The sequence below is a fragment of the Electrophorus electricus genome, chromosome 14, assembly GCF_013358815.1.
Source record: "Electrophorus electricus isolate fEleEle1 chromosome 14, fEleEle1.pri, whole genome shotgun sequence".
Lineage (NCBI taxonomy): Eukaryota > Metazoa > Chordata > Actinopteri > Gymnotiformes > Gymnotidae > Electrophorus > Electrophorus electricus.
Genome location: NC_049548.1, coordinates 2,578,960 through 2,597,500, shown reverse-complemented (window position 1 = coordinate 2,597,500; position 18,541 = coordinate 2,578,960). Strand labels below are relative to the sequence as shown.

General features: G+C 49.8%; 2 protein-coding genes across 3 annotated transcripts in view; both read right to left on the bottom strand.

Annotated features, from left to right (window-relative positions):
* The window catches only part of svild (supervillin d), a 35,025-nt gene extending 23,368 nt beyond the window's left edge, over positions 1-11,657 (bottom strand). Inside the window, exons 1-2 of one of the 2 annotated variants that reach the window (XM_035533468.1) lie at positions 11,256-11,657; positions 1,071-1,548 (exon numbers count right to left, since the gene is read on the bottom strand). In XM_035533468.1, coding sequence (XP_035389361.1) covers positions 1,071-1,393 — 323 coding nt within the window. In that variant the 5' untranslated portion in view covers positions 1,394-1,548; positions 11,256-11,657. Of the gene's footprint in view, positions 1-1,070; positions 1,549-10,240; positions 10,254-11,255 lie in introns of those variants that run through there. The other variant, XM_035533469.1, reaches the window with a different exon arrangement.
* Positions 11,658-13,687: 2,030 nt separating this feature from the next.
* On the bottom strand, positions 13,688-18,289 carry nmt1b (N-myristoyltransferase 1b). Its single transcript, XM_027013449.2, has 12 exons — positions 18,220-18,289; positions 18,032-18,137; positions 17,560-17,704; positions 16,615-16,733; positions 16,193-16,284; positions 15,936-16,052; positions 15,676-15,846; positions 15,313-15,421; positions 14,993-15,163; positions 14,555-14,722; positions 14,252-14,389; positions 13,688-14,126 (listed from the first exon to the last, which is right to left on the bottom strand). The coding sequence occupies exons 1-12, from the start codon at positions 18,255-18,257 to the stop codon at positions 14,106-14,108; spliced, it is 1,395 nt and encodes a 464-aa protein (XP_026869250.2). The 5' UTR covers positions 18,258-18,289; the 3' UTR covers positions 13,688-14,105.
* Positions 18,290-18,541: the final 252 nt, after the last annotated feature.

Genomic DNA, 18,541 nt, shown 5'->3' with positions numbered 1-18,541 from the left:
AGGCAGAGAATTTTCCTGGCAGTTCAGACTAGTTCCTTTCATCTAGAATAAAGTGGATGAGAAATCGAGTTTCATTTGCTTTGTGCAAAATTTATATTTACATTTACATTTCTGGCATTTAGCTGACGCTTTTATCCAAAGCGATTTTCAATTCTGACTGAACACAACTTGAGCAACTGAGCTACCAGACCCTCTGCCCTGGATGGTTACCTCAGAGTCAACGAGGGCAAAGGTCAACCTTACAGGCTCAGCCACTAACTAACTACACCCAGCTCTCCCTCGGCATTTCCCCCGTGAACCCTGTTAAGCCGCCTGCAGGGCTGGACTTCCATGATGGCTGACGGCTCCAACTGCTGGGCACCTCCCAAACGTGATTCAGATGGAGCAACACCAACCAACTGGGCTGCCAGCCTGACACCGGAGCCTCCGTCTTCCTGCACAGTCACGACCCATGACGTCTCTGGCGGCAGGACGGGCAGTGCCAAACAGAGGACTCTCTGATTACCTCGTCGTGCCCGCGGCACCTGGGAACCATCCCGAGCCATGAATCTGACACCTCTGTTTTTCAGCCTACGCTCTGCTCGCGTCACTTTTAATTACAAGCGAGGACATCAGAGGGTTATGGACACAGAGACAGGAAGGGGTGTAGGTGAGCGGATTACGGTGCTTGGAAGCATCAACGTACAGACGGCTCCTTGCGTGTCAGGCGGATCTCAGAAAGAGCAGGGCCGTGTGACGGGGAGACGGCCAGGCTAGCTGCCCCGCGGGACCGGGAGAGAGGAGAGGAGCGTCATTCTGTCTCTCGCATGTCCCTGCATGGGACGCGCTCGCACTCGTGCAGCTCGTGGCGCTCCCAGAACTCTGCGAGAAACTGCAAGCAGCCCTCAGAGCCCCTGAGAACCCACGAGAACCCTCGAGGAGCCCTGAGGAACCGTGAGAACCCTGCAAGCGTTTGCTTAGACCCGCCAAGGTCTCAAGCATCACTACCTTTGCAGCTTCTGCCAACAGCTCAGGCGTCGCAACTGCGCGGCTCACAAAGGGGAAAGTGTGGCTGATGTCTCGGAGCTCACCAGTGCCTCGACTCGCTCGCCGCCCGGTCGTCCGCGGAGACCGGAGCGGCAGCTGCCTCTTCCTTCCCATCCACTCTGCTCTGTGCTTCCTTTTCGCCGGGCGCAGCGCTGGACTCGGCGCTGGATTTGGCAGCCTTGTCGGGCTTGGGCACCTGCATCTCTGGGTTGGCCTGGTGTCTCTCTCTCCGGGCGTACTTGGAAGAGGGGTCCTCCAGGTTGGCATAGCGCTCTGCCAACTCCCGCCGTCTCTCGGCCTTGTAGCGGGCGATGCGCTCCGCCTTGGACTCGGTCGCCGAGCCCGGCAGCGCCTCCAAACCATCCATCGCCTCTCAGCCTGACGTGGCAGCTACCGGCCCGTTCGGCTCAAATGCAGCACAGGAATCCGCTCGGCCCGGCCCGCCGCTCCGAAAACCGCAGAACGGCGCGGAATTTCCAGGTTATTTCCCTGCGGATGACGCCTCCCGCTCAAATCATCTCACTGTGGAGAGAGAAGGGAAAACACCTGGCATTAGCAGAGGTCACAAAGTTTGTTCTCTGATTAGCGTAACAGCCACTTTCCTGACACTGCTGACTAGACTGAGCCATCTGCTCGCACTGTTTAGGAAACGAGAGCTTTGTGAAGCGCACACGAGCGCACATACCCACTCTTCAGCAGGCCTCGCGACACCTGTCCTACTAATCCCAGCTTCTCATTTACCATCACAGCCCAGACTCTCTCCTACTGACTCTCCTATTAAGCATCAACGGGAAGCACCGGCACTGCGCACGCTAGAGATACGTCTGTCTTCCGCCCTCAGCCAGCTCCGCCCCATGGCCGCATGTCCGTGTACGTCCAGACGTGCCCGCCGGACGTGAGGTACGGCTAACCCCTGTGTGCCGCGGAGGAGCACGGAGTGCTGGGGTCTGGAAGTGCGCCGGGTACGGAGCGGGGAGGGACAGCTCCGCCCTGCTGGATTCCTGCCGCAGAGGGCACAGGTTAACGGGCCTCATCTGGGACCCCCGCTCCTGCTGACCCAGCAAAAGAGTGGGAGTGGAGAGATGAAAGTGAGGCAGCGCGGCCAGGGAGAAAGTGTGAGACGTCCGCGAGAAACAGAAGCAGGGGAGAGGAGAGAGAGAGAGAGAGAGAGAGAGAGAGAGAGCGAGAGAGAGAGAGAGAGACAGAGAGAGTGAGGAGGCAGCAGGGCGGAGCAAAAGGAGGTGCCGTGGGTCAGAGCGACGCTGAGACGGTCAGCCAAGGGCACGGGCACGACCGCCAGAGCGTCATGAGACGCCTCCGGGCCTGAGAATCGGCATTATCTTCACGTTATGGTATGTTCATGAGGAGTGGTGGGCGGAGCTAACTGAAGTCCCCCCAGGTATGACAAAGCAGGAAAGCATAGCGTCACAAATGCAGATCTGCAGAAGGCCCCAAACAGACCCAAAACAAGAGTGGCCACATGACCTCGCGGAGCCAATCCCAGGAGACCCTCAGGGGTCCTCGTGGCCATGCTGGAGTTATGATTAGACACACAGCTCTAAACCCTCCTCAGAGTCCACTGTGTGCCTTCTGCCATTACCTATAAAGGCTGAAAACAGAGCAGCTACAAGAAAGAAAAAAAAAAACAACATTCCTCATTTGGAAATGTATCTTGTTTTTTTCCGAACAAGGAGAGGAAATCGGAGGCATGAGTCATCTGCAAAGCCGTGGGGCATATCTCTTTACATAACAGAGTAATCTCTCTAGTGATAGGGAAGGCCTGGGGCGGCCTGAAAAGCTTTCAGTACCTGGAGAGCCAAAGAAAGGAGTTCCACGCTGCATGATCCGTGAGCTCAGCCATTCCTGGGCTTTTCGTCAAGGACAAGTGGCCTGCCATGATTAACTGCAAGCACTTTCCCTCTCTGCTGCTCCAGAGACAGCAGTAACTCGTGTAAATACACTGACCGGGCAGTGCTTTGGGCTCTAGGGTGTCCCTGACCTCTGACCCCTGACCCCGTCTTAGAGAGGGGAGGCTGCAGGCAGAGACAGGAAGCTCTGCCTCAGTGACGGCCAACTGTGTCACATCCTGAGAGTGTGCTGTACCCATTCACATCCTCGCGCTTACGGAAATCAGCCGGGTGCTTTTCCTGAAGGCATTCCCTGAAGACATTCCCTACAATAGCTAAAAGATCAAGTTCTCAGGATTTTTGGATTTGTTGCACATCACAGGGCAGATTGCCAAGTCTTTTCTACGGATGCTTTTTTCCCAGTTGACTGTATTTCGTCCTTGTGGGGTGTTGTGAGTTAGCACAGCTCATTGTCATGGCAAAATATAGCCGGCCCGAGGGTGCCACTGGACTACCGAAAAATCTCAGTTTCTGCCTCTAGACACTGGCCACACACACACACACACACACACACACACACACACGCATGCACGCACGCAAGCACGTGCGTGTGAGGCTTGCTTTCCTACTGAATCCAGAGGCCACCCAGTGTGATAAGTAGCAGCCAGCCCATATAAACATCATTCAGTGTGTGTAAAAGTGGGGAGTTAGCGGGTTGCCGTGCGCTGAACCGCAGGGCTTTATGAGCCCAGCGTCCTGTCAGACACACGCGTGTTCGTGTCAGAGGTGACGCACTATTTAAGTATTTCGGGCAGGTCGTCCTCTCTCAACCACATCTATCCAAAATACAGCTATCCAAACTACAGTTAGCTAAACTACATCTATCCAAACTACAGCTATCCAGTTAGCTAAACTACAGTTAGCTAAACCACATCTATCCAAACTACAGCTATCCAAACTAGTTAGCTAAACTACATCTATCCAAACTACAGCTGCCTAAACTAGTTAGCTAAATGGCATCTATCTAAACTACAGTTAGCTAAACTACATCTATCCAAACTACAGATAACTAAACTACAGCTATCCAAAACTACATCTATCCAAACTACAGCTATCCAAATTACATCTATCCAAACTACAGCAACCTAAACTACAGTTATCTAAATGACATCCAAACTACAGCTATCCAAACTACAGCTATCTAAACTACAGCTATCCAAACTACAGCTACCTAAACTACAGTTAGCTAAATGACATCCAAACTACAGCTATCCAAACTACCGGCAACAAACAGGCATTGCTTTTACTGTCATTATTCTCCTATCCATAGGACCTCATAAATGAGAACTAGCCGGCGCCCACTAACACCATGTACGGCCAGATGAGGCCGTGAAAGGTTCGGTCGGTTGGGCAACTCACACGGCAGGGCACCACCCTCCCAGCTCAGCGCAGTCAAACGCTCCGGCCGCAGAAATCCCGACGCGGCCCCGCTTCGTCTGGTCGCACGCGGCTGAGCAGACGCGGGGGAGGGGGGGTTCCCTCCAGACGGCGGTCGGAGCCAGGCTGCCGTGCCCTCTCCAGCCAGGATGGGGGAGGGCGGAAAACCTAACAGCAGCAGCTATGAGATCAACCCCATTTGTCTCACCACGGTCATGGAGTGCCCAGGGACAGACGCGCACTCCTTATAAATCACACCAGAAGACCACGTTTGACAACAAAATGAAAATGACCACATTACACTGTGCGATTTTGTGTTTGTGTGAGTGCAAATTTAAAATGATACTTTACTTAGCATACAAAAATAAGCTGTCATCTAACATCCTGGTGCTGGGATTTCAGTTGCATATATCAGTCTCACCAAACTACTAACATCATGCAAATATGTCCCTGCAATAACTCTAAACAAACAACTTCCATAACGCATGAACAAACAACACCTATAGTCCCATAAATAACCCCCATAGCCCTCAAAACAAACCACCTCCATAACCCCATAAACAAACAACCTCTATAACCCTGTAAACAACCACCGCAACCTGTAAATAACCCCTGTAGCCCTGTAAACGTGCAACCATCATGGGCCCATAAATAACACCTGTAGCGCCGTAAACAAACAACACCACAGTCCCATAAACAACCAGCCGGCCATGCAAAGTGGTTTCAACTGCACCAGATTCCATCAGCAACAGCACATAAAAAAACTGCCAGAGGGCCTTTGAGAATGAGAACCCCAGCCTGCAATTAACGCATGAGACGGAAATAAAGCAAGGTAGACAAAAGACACCTCATAAAGAGGGAACTACAGCCATGTACACAGCAAAGGAGGAGCCCTGCAGCACACACAGACGCACAGAGGGGGACAGCCACAGATAGAAATGTACCTGGGTGGAGAGAGAGACAGAGAGACTGTGTATGTGTGTTAGAGAGAGACAGAGAGAGAGAGAGAGAGAGAGAGAGAGAGAGAGAGAGAGAGACTGTGTATGTGTGTTAGAAAGAGACAGTATGTGAGAGAGAGAGAGAGAGAGAGAGAGAGAGAGAGAGAGAGAGACTGTGTATGTGTGTTAGAGAGAGACAGTGTGTGTGTGTGTGTGTGTGAGAGAGAGAGAGAGAGAGAGAGAGAGAGAGAGAGAGACTGTGTATGTGTGTTAGAGAGAGACAGTGTGTGTGTGTGTGTGTGTGTGTGTGTGTGAGAGAGAGAGAAAGAGAGAGAGAGAGAGAGACTGTGTATGTGTGTTAGAGAGAGACAGTGTGTGTGTGTGTGAGAGAGAGAGAGAGAGAGAGAGACTGTGTATGTGTGATAGAGAGACAGTGTGTGTGAGTGAGAGAGAGAGAGAGAGAGACTGTGTATGTGTGTTAGAGAGACAGTGTGTGTGTGTGAGAGAAAGAGAAAGAGAGAGAGACTGTGTATGTGTGTTAGAGAGAGACAGTGCGTGTGTGAGAGAGAGAGAGAGAGAGAGAGAGAGAGAGAGACTGTGTATGTGTGTTAGAGAGAGACAGTGTGTGTGTGAGAGAGAGAGAGAGAGAGAGAGAGAGAGAGAGAGAGAGAGACTGTGTATGTGTGATAGAGAGAGTGTGTGTGTGAGTGAGTGAGTGAGTGAGTGAGTGAGAGAGTGAGAGTGTGAGAGAGAGACTGTGTGTGTTAGAGAGACTGTGTATGTGTGTTAGAGAGAGACAGAGAGAGAGAGAGAGACAGAGAGAGAGACTGTATATGTGTGTTAGAGAGAGACAGTGTGTGTGTGAGAGAGAGAGAGATAGAGAGAGAGACTGTGTATGTGTTAGAGAGAGACAGTGTGTGTGTGTGTGTGTGTGAGTGAGTGAGTGAGTGAGTGAGTGAGTGAGAGAGAGAGAGACTGTGTATGTGTGTTAGAGAGAGACAGTGTGTGTGTGTGAGTGAGAGAGAGAGAGAGAGAGAGAGAGAGACTGTGTATGTGTGTTAGAGAGAGACAGTGTGTGTGTGTGTGTGTGAGAGAGAGAGAGAGAGAGAGAGAGAGAGAGAGAGAGAGAGAGAGAGAGAGAGAGAGAGAGAGAGAGATACATATGTCAGCACCCAGCTGGTGTATTGTTGACAGAGGACCTGAGGCGTTTGTGAAGTCTGTCTTCTCTGGCACACACAGGGGCCGCCCATAAGAAAAGGTGCTCCGTACAATACGGGAGATGAGAAGACAGACAAGAAGTGGAGAGGGAGAGATCCAGCATTACATGTCAGACAGCACCTAAAAACAGCACACACACACTTACCCGTCCTACATCACATAGGAACAGGAGTCTCCTACACACACAGCCTCCGTTCAGACAACACAGTACTGGTACACTGGAACACAACGTGTGTGTGTGTGTGTGTGTGTGTGTGTGTGTGTGTGTCTGAGACCAGCCAGGGGGAGCTAAGGTTCTATACTTCATCAGGGTCTGACTGACGCCATGCTCACTACACCCCACACTTACTACACCTCACTCACTATACGCCACACTCACTATACCCAACACTCACTACACCCCACACTCCCGGCACATGCAGGTGGGTGTTTTCACTGCACTAAAATGGGGTCACATGAAATGCAACTTTGACAAGCAGTGGGTTTAAGAGCTGTAGGCGCTCTGCGCCTGCGGATGAGTCATGTCTGCCTGTGTGAGCGACCGTTAGACATTAGTGGTTCATAACAGCCACAGACAGAGAGGGCTGCATGGGACATGAGTTGAGCTGAGTTGGGGGGCAATGGAAGCGACCGGCCTGCATGGGTCTAGTCTCAGATACTAAGTTGTGAATTTTGCTCACACAACAGACTAACACACATGCACGCTAGCGCACTAACACTAACACACTAACAGCCCCTGTAAGCCTCTTCGCAGGGCACCGTGCAGAGCATTTCCTGGCACTCCCATTCCGAGTGGGGATTACTAATGCGTTCTGAGTTACATCATCTCCCACACTGCAGTGCTGAGTTCAGCGAGGAATGCCTCGTGATTCCTGGCCGTGTTACACAGCAAGGCCGGTTCTGCCGCGTCTCTCAGCGGACAGGCACCAGTGACACAGCGAGAATGTTTCAGCAGAGAGAGAGAGAGAGAGAGAGAGAGAGAGAGGGAGGGAGAGAGAGAGAGGGAGGGAGAGAGAGAGAGAGAGAGGGAGAGAGAGAGAGGGAGGGAGAGAGAGAGAGAGAGAGAGAGAGAGGGAGGGAGAAAGAAGGGGAAATGTGTTCCTGGATTGGCCTTCTGTGCTTGACTTCCTGACCACATAAGAGCGGCATCCCAATTCACTGGACAAATAAAAAAACAAAACACTGTTTCCCGCCCCAGTACTACACAAGCCTCCATGTGGTCAGTGTCATAAATGCTACGAGAACAGGTACCCGCTGGTAAGAGCAGGAAGTTAAACCCGGCATTGCAAAACCGCCAATCTGCTCTTGCGCCAGAGTCTGTAATGAAAGCCTGAGTAAACACACCCACGCAACACAGAGCCCCCCGCCGCCCGCCGCCCCGAGATCCCACAGGCAGGAAGGGCGGGGCAGAGACCGCCCTATCAGCCCCCAGGATCCGCCACACGCCAACCAGCCCCGCCCACGAGGGCCAGACTTGGACATTTAAACTTTAAAATGCCCTGGCAGAGCGATGGGGCCACGGTGAAGGGGCTGGCGTGGTGGGGCTTTGTGCAGTCCTCTCTGGAACCAATCTATTCTTCTTATCTTTTGATTTCGCTGTGGGTCCTGGGTTCAAACATGCTGCACTGCTGTAATGGGAACTGACAAGCTACCAGAGGAGAGGGGGTGAGATAACGGGCCTGGGTTTAACTCTAATCTCAGCCTGCACCGATGCAGCAACACACACACACACACACACACACACACACACACACACGCATGCACGCACGCATGCACACGCACGCGCACGCCCGCACGCATGCACCCTTTGATGGCCGGCATGCTCCGGCCTGGACTGTGTTGCACAGCTCCAAGCATTCCAGTTCATTAGTTTTCAATGATGGCGATCCCAGCTGACTCGAGGCTGAGACTTAATTTACTCGAGGCGGAAAAACTGGAACCACTTCAAAACAGTCCGGAGAGGGGAGACAGAGGAAGGGTGTGAGGGAGGGTGTGAGGGAGGGTGGAGCAGGGCTCTGTTGGCATGGATGGGTGTCCTGAGACCCGACACCATCTGGAAGATTGGAGTTTAACTAAGCAAGGTGGGGGGGCTGAGAGAGAGAGAGAGAGAGAAAGAGAGAGAGAGAGGGAGAGAGAGTAAAGGGTGTGGTGGGCGAAAAGGAGAAAAGTCTGAGCCAAGAATGTTAAAGCCTAACAGGCCTGCAACGGTTAAAAAAAAACCATCATAGCGGAGTGTGCAAGAGAGTGGAAGTGAGAAAGTCCAGAAGTGGGAACCCCAGCAGCTGAGCTACTGGAGTGATGCACCAGTAAACACTGCCAAGCATTAGTGGCTTAACTGGTGCTCTGTGTCTGTCCACCTACTCCCACTCTGTCAACACAGTGAAGAGGCTGAGTACCATCTGCACTGCCCAGGGGCCAAACAGAAGAACTAGACCTGGATGATCCCAAAAACAAGCAGCCTCGTTTATTAGGAGCTGCTTCTGATACGTTAACAGCAGAGGAAACCAGATGAAAAACAGAAGCTGAGCAGCTGGGACAATGTGATAACAACACGGGCAGATTTCAAATTCATGTGTGGCAGACTTCTCGTATTTGGCGCAACGAACTGGAAAGGGAAGTGTTGGTAAACAACTGTGGGAAATTACTGTACGGATGTTACCGCGCAGCTCTGCAACATTGGAGCCTCTTCTAAAATGACTAGCCGTGCAGACAGGACACCACAGGACAGGCGGAACACCGATGAGCACCCAGCAGCATTAACCGCCTCGCCGTGCTTACGCTCCATAAAACCCCCGCGTACGTAATACTCACCAGGCCTGTAAGTGCTTCAGCGTGTGTGGAAAACGGTCTCAGACTCCCCACACCGCAGCCTATCATGCCCCTCGGAGTAAATATTTACGGCGCGGTGCTTCCTGGCCAAGCCGCCGTGACTGTCACCGCGCAGGAGTAAAGGCTAGGGAGGGTGAATAGGTGAGCTCGATACTCAAGTCGAGATCACACACCGCTCCTTGTCTAACATTCACAGAGCGAAGGGAGTGAAATCTGACCTCTCTGCGTGCAGAACGCTGGTCGGGTTCACGTTACACGATGCTCCTTGTGGCGAACAAGGTGTAAAGATTGGATTTACCGTGGAGGCGTTCTCTGAGACACGGCAAAACCTGGAAACCTCCAGAAACATTCTATAGGGACCGTAGAGAATGTGTGGAGCTGCAGGAAGGTGCATCAGAAGCAAAAAGCGCTTTGGACCAGACACAAGCAAACGCAAGATATTTCCGGGGCTTTCCGGAAAGATTCATTTATAACCAGGGTGGGGAAACTTGCCTGAAATCTCCTCTGTGAGCTAAAACACCTGCGACGCAAGCGTGAAAGGTAGGTATTTTTAAACGCCTCCCGTCTGTGTTAACGGAGAAACGCGCCCCCCCCCCCCCCCCCCCCCCCCCACACACACACACACACACACTCTCACCTCACTGGTAACACATTCTCTGACTGGCAAAGCTTCACCCAGGTTAACACAACTACCTGAGACACCCACCAATAAAGAGCCTGCTGTGGCCCCTCTTCCTACACATTCAAATAAACAAGGCAGCAGGAAAAACTATACAGGCTTAGGGCACCGCGTGTCTCTGCCGGGGCTTGTCTGAGCTCCTTCTGCATTTAGAAGAATGCCTAAAAGGCAGTCTTTATACAATCACACAAACACACACACACACACACACACCAATGTGCGTGTACTTTTCGGGATCTATCTGCCGTACCATCAGCATTCTTTACCTTCATTGCTCAACCAGGGATGCAGTTCAGCTGAGTCCTGCCAGTAACATCCCAACTCAAGGTCATAAAAATCAGATCCCTGTCAGCACAGGCGAGATGTCCGCCTCTCACAGCAGCCTTGGCGAGACACTCCAGTTTGGTGGAATTTTGAGACCGAATGTCATGAGGCATTTAAGTCTGAAAAGAGGTTGTACTGCTTTACAATGCGGTGGCGAGGAAGTCCCTGTGGACCTGAGAGACCTAGGACATGCCATGCACACTGTCACACTCTGGTCTGATACACACACACACAAACTACCACCACCCACATCTGACAGATCACATGCACACACCCAGTTGCAAAGATGCCTTCAGGGAAAAGTTATTAGTCTAAATAAAATATTTTTGGTCTTTTATTGTTTTTTTTTCTTGGCACAGTATTTACGAAGCCTTCCGTGAGAAAAAAAGGATTTGATTTCAGAAGGACAGCGAAGAGCTCAGTTCACCCACACTAATGTCAGCTTTGTGGTGCTGTTTGCAGTGAGATCTGGTGACGATTCGGTTAGGTTGCACTTGTGATGGGTTTGTTTTCACAGGTGCCTCTCCAAACACTTTCCCACAGCCTTGTTTGCTGAGACTCAGAACAGCAGACCCAGTAAAGACTCTTTCTTCCCAACTGATACAACGACATACTACCATGATACTATCATCCGCCTGTACTTCTCAGCTGTTCACAGAGCAAGGCGAGACAGAGGCTTGTGTTTTACGAAGGCGTAAGCAAATTCAACACACTCAAACTGACATTTTGACATGGTGCAGATAAGACATGAACAAATCCCGACAACGTGAACGAGCTGAATCCGAAACCAGTGAGAAAACCAGTGAAACTGGGAGGTCAAGCACCGACATGCCAATGCAAATCACCAAGTAAACTTAACATTAAAGAAAACAATCCGGTGTGAACGTTTGTCTTTTCCAAGAGTATCACGAACAAAAACGACAAACAGGACTTAAAGGTCGGGTGGAGTAGACGTACCTGTTTACAACTGCACACAGGACCTAGCTGTTGGCCCACCAAACTCCCTGGATGAGCCGACTCTTCCCGCTCGGACCCCGGACTGCGAAGCCGAAGTGAAACGTGCAAAGTGCAAACGGCAAAGTGTCCGCGCCGGGGACGCGTGCGCGGAGAGACGGGCTTCCCGTGCAGCGCTAGAGCCCCGTGCACTGCTGTGCGGCTGGGTTCGCGTGTCAGGCGCACGGGAACACTCGCAGTACTCGCAACTCTCAGCTTTGCCGCGGCGGAGCGGCGACACGTCCCAGCAGAACGGGGGGGGGAGGGCAGTCGCTTTCCCGCCCCTTCCCGTGCTCGAGAGTTCTGTTCCGTGTTCTTCGGAGGCCACGCGACGCCGCGTGCAGCGTGAAAAGCTCGTCGCGGATCCCAAGATGAAAATGTGGCAAGCTCGCCGCCTTGGGGAGGCGGTCCACTTTATCTCTATATTTATCTTTGTTAAAAGACATCGACTGAGTTCGAATGATCGAGTGCAGATTAAAAAGCTTTTGAGAGACGCACTGGATGCCTGTTTACATTTACATTTCAGACACCTTTCGCGTCCTGCTATATTTGCATGGTTAATGTTTTTTTTTTTTTGCTAGTTAATTTTTTCCTGCTAAGAGGTAATTACACAAAGACGAACGCGCGCCCCTCTGAACCCCTAACAATGTATGTGAACCATTTGTATTAGTCCACCATCTGCTGTTATTACTGGGGTATTACACATAAACTACGTGCAGGGAAACTGAAAGTTCACTACCATTACCATGTACCGAGCTCATAGGAAAAACATTTTCAAATACATATACTCATTTGATTGTCTTGTTTGTCTGCTATGAGCCACCTGCTATCTGCCAGTGTTCTGTGACTAGACCAAACAGCGTGCAGAAAAACGACCAAGACTATCGTAATGGCCAAGTCTCAACAGTAACTACCAAGGCTCTACAGTAAGGTCTAAAAAAGGAGAATGATTTCTCAACTGGAAAACTGCAGAATGTTACAGCGTTCCAGTTATATGCTTTTTTTTTTTTAACGAAATTGTTGTTTATCTGATGACGCTGAACTGTTGCCTGGAAATTGTAGCGAATGATTGTTTCACTATAGTTTCCTCGTCCCGTTTTCCGAAACCACTGTTTACAAGATGAACAAAGCTGATTATTTGGCATTACCAGCCATTTTGGGGACAGCTGGCCAGTACAGTGCGATCAGGGAATATGTGGGATATTCGTCAAATGGTAATTACAAATACCATATGGATAGAATGGGAAATGGCAAGCAAACTAAATTATTTATACATAATATGTTGAGAACAGGTATATTTTAGTCAAACCAGTCTGATAGGCTATTAACAAATGACTCATTTGTTTGTGGTTCCTCCTGCAGTCAATCCAATGGTGGACAATAAAGCTCTTAGAACATACCTTCATTGCCCATTGAAGATTAAAAAAAAATTCAGGCAAGCAAGAAACACACTGTCTATTGTTTCTCTCTCTCTCTCTCTCTCTCTCTCTCTCTCTCTCTCTCTCTCTCTCTCTCTCTCTCTCTCTCCTTTGATGTGGAAAAACACTGTGCTTCAGGTGGAGCAGGAATGTCTGATGGAGATTGAGAGGGACAACAGACAGCTGGACTCCACCATCGCCCACATAATGGCAAAAGGAGCTCTGGATAACTGGAATGACTACCAGCCCAAACCCAGGTCACCCAGTCCAGCCTGCCAATGCAGAGTTCACACTGAATGAAGCACGGTCAGGGCTGGAATGGTCATATGAGTTGCAACTCATTTGGGCACTACAAAGGCTCCATTGTTGCACATAGACAGAAAGGGCAGTGGTAGCTCAGTGGTTAAGGTGCTTGACTTGTAGTCAGAAGGTTGCTGGTTCAAGTCTCACCGCTCTCAAGTTGGGCTACTGCTGGGCCCCTAAGCAAGAACCTCAAGTTGTACCCAGTCATAGTTGTAAGATACTTTGGGAAAAAGCATCAGCTAAAATGCTGTAGAGAAACAATAAAGGTGGTCATTCTAGTGAAGTGCATGAGTTGACTTTTGTTGCTGAATGCAGAGCTCTGCAACAGAGGGCAAGTGGAAAACCAGGCGGAAACTGCTGTGGAAAACCAGGCCATCCAGAGGATCAACACAACCAAGTCAGTGTACGACCACAAGAAGTGGCTCTGTGATTTCAAAGTAAGACCTTTACTCTTGTTGTGTTGGGAATTCAGAAGAGCTTCATGAATGTAAAGCAGAACCCAGCATGTTAGCATATATGAGAGAAGCAACAGTTCATGAGGAATTATGTGGACTTATCTGAAATCAACTGAGACAGATATTTGGTTAATGATGTGTAATTACTGGCAATAACACCCAGGTGGCAAAATTAAATTTGTACATTTTCTTCTTTATTCATTTAATTTCATATGATGTTACAAGAGGATATATATCTCAACTTACAAAGTACCCGCAAAACCCACAGCCAGTGAAGATGGTGACTATTAGTCATTTTCTATTCTGTTTTCCCTGGCCTCACATTAAAACGCACTACTTACAAAGAGGTTATGATAATTCAATCATTCACAATGTATTTGAAAAGGTTAAAGAGGTAAACTAATACATGCCTTTTGATTCGACTCAGGTACAGCCACTCAATCTCCTTGACTGAATCCATCACAACAAAGCCATAATGCCTTACAATAAAACACATTCAGACCAGGGAAATGTGATCGTTTTGCCTCAGGGCGTATTTGAGCGCCACGCGTGCATTTGAACTTCAGTCGAGCTAATCGGCGTAAAGGTTTGAAAAGCAGTGGCGACCTCTCCTCTGGTGTGCCGCAGACGTGCCTCTTTCACTTCAGCACCATGCCAACCTGAAAGAGCGACAACCACGTTTTCATTTGCTCTCCCTCAATTTCGCTCTTACCCTGCTCACCTGCCCTCGAGCGCATAAAGCAGATGGAGACTCAGGCTTCAGTGCACATAACACTTTGGTCACCTTGTCTTCGGTTATGCTTGGGCACCTCCAGTTGTAGAGGTAGTACTGCACACCGCTGCCCCCTTCTGTGAACCTCAGAGGCTCCAGGAACACGTTGTTCTCCATCACACTCAGAGCCATGAACACGTCAAATCCTCTCTGTAAAGAGGTTTTTTTTTATTGGGGGGGGGGGGGGGGGGGGGTTGTACAGTTGACGGTGACTCGTACAAATTCATTTTCTTATAGATGAACTCCGACCTTATCCGCGCATGTCAAAGAGGTTTTTGTTTAATAAATCGTGTGCATTGGCGCCCGCAGACTCACGGCTTTGGCTATGACGAGGACGTCCTCCATCAGCTGCTGCACTGGGGTGGCCGTGGCAACCGTGTACAGGGCGTACGCTGCCTTAAGGCTTGTGTGCACAAGATGATTCAGCACAGTGGAGGACATGGTGTAGAAACTCACCATGTCAGTTATGACACCGTCGGGTGCCTGCAACAACAGATACGCAGCAGATGTCGATGAGAGGCGAGCTTACTGAGGTGGAGGGTAGACGGAGGCTCCCTGACTGCTTTGGTTGGTCATCTGTGCTGTTATGGGGTGTGGTTTCACGCTGCCTGTTTATTATGCAAAAGACCTGAGGAACTCAGATCAAGCTCCGATATCTTGTTTCTGCTCCAGGGACTCTAATATGACCCAAAAAAAATATTTGTGTTTTTAAAAAAAGGTCTAGTGATTTCTGTGTGGCATAAGTGAAACAACCTCCACGACGTAGGTGTCAATGACTCCATCCTGGGGCAGGAGCCAGTGTTGGACCTCCTCCTGGTTCAGGATAGGGAACAGGTGGAACCCTCTGAGATACTTGCGCAGTAGAACCTGCACCCTGGGTATATCAGCTCGGGCCATGAGACGCAGGCCGGCCGTTTTGGTCTTCTGTCAAAAGTAAACAGGATGAGGTCATGAGGGCAGACGCTCAAGCTGACAAGAACTTGTCATGAGGTGTTGCTAAAGAAACGTGGTGCAATCCTAGAGTGATTACAGTTTTTCGTGTTACACAGACTGGCCAGGAGATCTTTACTGACCTCCGGCAGCCTGTTCAGCTTGAGGGCACGCTGCAAGGTCATGTTTCGACTCAGCGAGGAGAAATTTAACTCAATTAGCTTGCGTGGATTCAGGGATCGGTGCCAGTACCTGTTAACACCCAGATAAAGATAGTGGGAGAGGGACAGAGAGACAGAGAGAGTGAGAGAGAGAATGAGAGAAAGAGAGAAAGAGTCAGAAAGACAGATAGCGACAGACAGAGAGAAGGCCACGGTCACTTTAGCCTGAATGGAACTCTGATGTCTACAAGGGCATATCGTATCAGGATGGCCTACAAGGCAGTGGGTGTGTTTGGGCAGTAAACAAGTGGGTGATGGAGTGACGTCCCGTCATTCCCAGCATACCTGCTGCTCGCCATGGGGGTCGGCAACATGGCACTGGTGCCGTAGATGGCCTGCATCAAGCCGTGGCGCTGGACCCGCCAGGCCATCTCACGGATGAGGACGGGCGCCATGCGTTTGGAGCGCAGTTTCTTATGAACGCACAGGAAGTTTACCTCCACCATCTTCCGCTCACTGCAGAGTTGTCGCAAACGCACGCTGTCGGCATCACTCGAGAACGCTGAGGCCAGCCACACAGTCGCTGGGGATGAGGTGGTACTTACGTGCTGTGTATCTGCACAGTGGTGGGGACGGCACTGATGAAGCCCACGAGTTTTCGGTTGGCGCTGACACGCACGCCACAGTGCCACTCAGACCGCCAGCCCGGGGGGCACAGCGCCCTGGAACCATAAACACAGCAACAGAAATCATGTCTGGGAAAGAGATGATAAAAGGGAAACACATACGAGGTTCTGAGCTCTGTGAGCCATTCTGATCCTGCCATACTGAGGCAACACTGCCCTCTAATGGCATCACGCACCATAGCAGGAACTGGGGTGTGTAGTGGAAGCGTAATGTGTTGTCATCCTCTTCTGTGTAATTTTCATTCAGCAAGGTACACAGTTCCCCCAGCTGCAATCACACAGATACAGAATGGTTAAGACCCCCTCACAGACTGGATGACACAACCACACACAATTTCTTCTTATGACCTACTACAGTCTTTTTGACCTAAATGGGGGTCAGTGCTCATCGCACCATGCTGTAGTTAAGAACATACGGAGGTCTACGGCTTACTTCATCACTACTAGTGGAAGGTCTACAGCTCACCGAGTCTGTAATACTGGGAGGTCTGTAGCTCACCTGTTCTGTAGTACGGGGAAGTCTATAGCTCACCTGTTCTGTAGTACTGGGAGGTCTATAGCTCACCTGTTCTGTAGTACTGGGAGGTCTATAGCGCACCTGTTCTGGGTTTCCTAAGTCCAATGATTCCCAGCAGAAGCCTTGTGGGAGGGAGTAGCTTTCCTCACGAATGCTCTGCATCTCCGACTGTATGGGCCCATGCGACGTCACCTCCTCGTCTTCAAAGAAGGAAGAACTTTGGGGAAAACCTCCATGACACCATATGTACAGTCATGGCCGAACTAACCGTACAGGCCGTACAGGCTGTATAGGCTGGAGGCCACGGCCTCAAGAACCCTCGCATTTAAAAAAAATCCTGAAAGAAGTAGAAATCACCCTTTTTTGGCATTTACTTTACACCTATTCATGTCGCTTGTGAGACAGGTAGTGTACACAATTATTACGTTTGTTTACTATTAGATTCTATTTTTCACTTATAATTTTATTAGATAAACTAGCAACATTTAATAAATGATGGCATAAAAGATTATAGGAAAATTGAGAGTAATAACAGAAACAAACATGAACCAATGTGATATAGTATAAAACCTCTCAGGTAACTACGTATTTCAGAAGTGGTCAAGCAACTGTAATTTTTAGCATTCATTTGTATCCAGTTCAAACGAACAGGTTCAGGTTGCCTGTGCTTTTTATTTATTCGCTTGCTTTCCTACTGTGTGTTTAGAATAATTGTAGGCAGACTATTTTATTGCATCATACTGGCCTATTCATTAGGCTGATATTCTTTTTATTTTATGTATATGAATTTAAGGGGGCCACAGCCTTTTCATAGCCTAGAGCCACAAAATGACAAAAATATTTCAGTGGTTACAGTTTGGCAAATGTCAGAACACAAGTGTGTGTCAGAACATGTCCAAAGAACATGCCAGTCTGGGATTGCTGTGAATGCCATTTTCCTTTACTCTGAATCTCCCTGACAAGTAACCCGTGCCGGGGAAACATTCCCACTGTGGCACCTATACCACACTGTCGTTAGCTCCGTACCGATCTTGCGGACGGGCTGGGTGTTCCAGAAGCGGTAGTTGTGTCGGCGGGCGTCTTGCATGGTTTTGGGCGGGCCCTGGCCCAGAGAGAAGAGGTACAGGGCTTTCTGGATCTCCTGCTGCTTCTCTTCAGGGAGAGAGTCCAGCTAGAGAGTAGGGAGTAGGGAGTAGGGCATAGGGAGTAGGGAGTAAGGGAGTAGAGAGTAGAGATTAAGGGATCAAAAGAGTAAGTACAGAAAAATTGAGAATCAGAAAAATGCAGATCAGCACGATAGACGCTAAATATACCAGTAGCTGGTATCTGAAATAAAAACTCAATACATTATGATGTAACTATCAGCTGAGGTCATTTAAGATAACAGCAAATATACAGCAGCCAAATGTACAGCATGTTACCACAGTGAGTGATAAATACAGGTTCGGCACATCTTACCATAATGTCAATACAGTAACGCACACACCAAGCCACGCACCATTTCAAAGGGGTCCCGGGGTCCCTCTTTTGCCCATGTTTGGCCTTTGGTCTTCTTTGGCTTCTTTGCCTTTTTCTCACCCCGGTCACCCTCTGACTTCTTCGCACTGAAGGAGAGACGTGACACACGGCGATCAAGACATGAAGCACCAGGGACAGACACCGCAATAACAGAGAAGGAACACTCACGAGCTTTTGGGCCCAGCCATGTGTGCGTTTTCAGGCATGGCAGCAGTCACTCCGTTGCCTCCTTCCTCGAACTGTTGCTGTACGGGTGGGTGGAGGTGGGCCTTATCTCCCTCTCCAGCAGGGCTCGGGGAGGTGCCAGCTCCCACCTACTCCTGGCCCGCCCTCCAGATACGCTGTTCGGCCACAGACGACGTCAGACCCTGGTGTCCCCTTCTTTAAACCACAATATTGAATAAATAACAAAACACAAGCTCGTGAATATCCACCATAAATCCCTGTCCATTAGTGCAAGGATACTGCTGTGAACAGTAAGTTCCTTAAT

What these genes read in the sequence shown, in the direction of transcription:
- nmt1b (XM_027013449.2), bottom strand. Translation starts at nt 18,257, where the DNA reads ATGCCTGAAAACGCACACATGGCTGGGCCCAAAAGCTC. An exon ending in CCCGGGACCCCTTTGAAATG is followed by an intron (nt 17,705 to 18,031) that starts GTGCGTGGCTTG and finishes CCTACTCTCTAG; the next exon opens with CTGGACTCTCTCCCTGAAGA. An exon ending in AGCTGAACAGGCTGCCGGAG is followed by an intron (nt 15,164 to 15,312) that starts GTCAGTAAAGAT and finishes TACTTTTGACAG; the next exon opens with AAGACCAAAACGGCCGGCCT.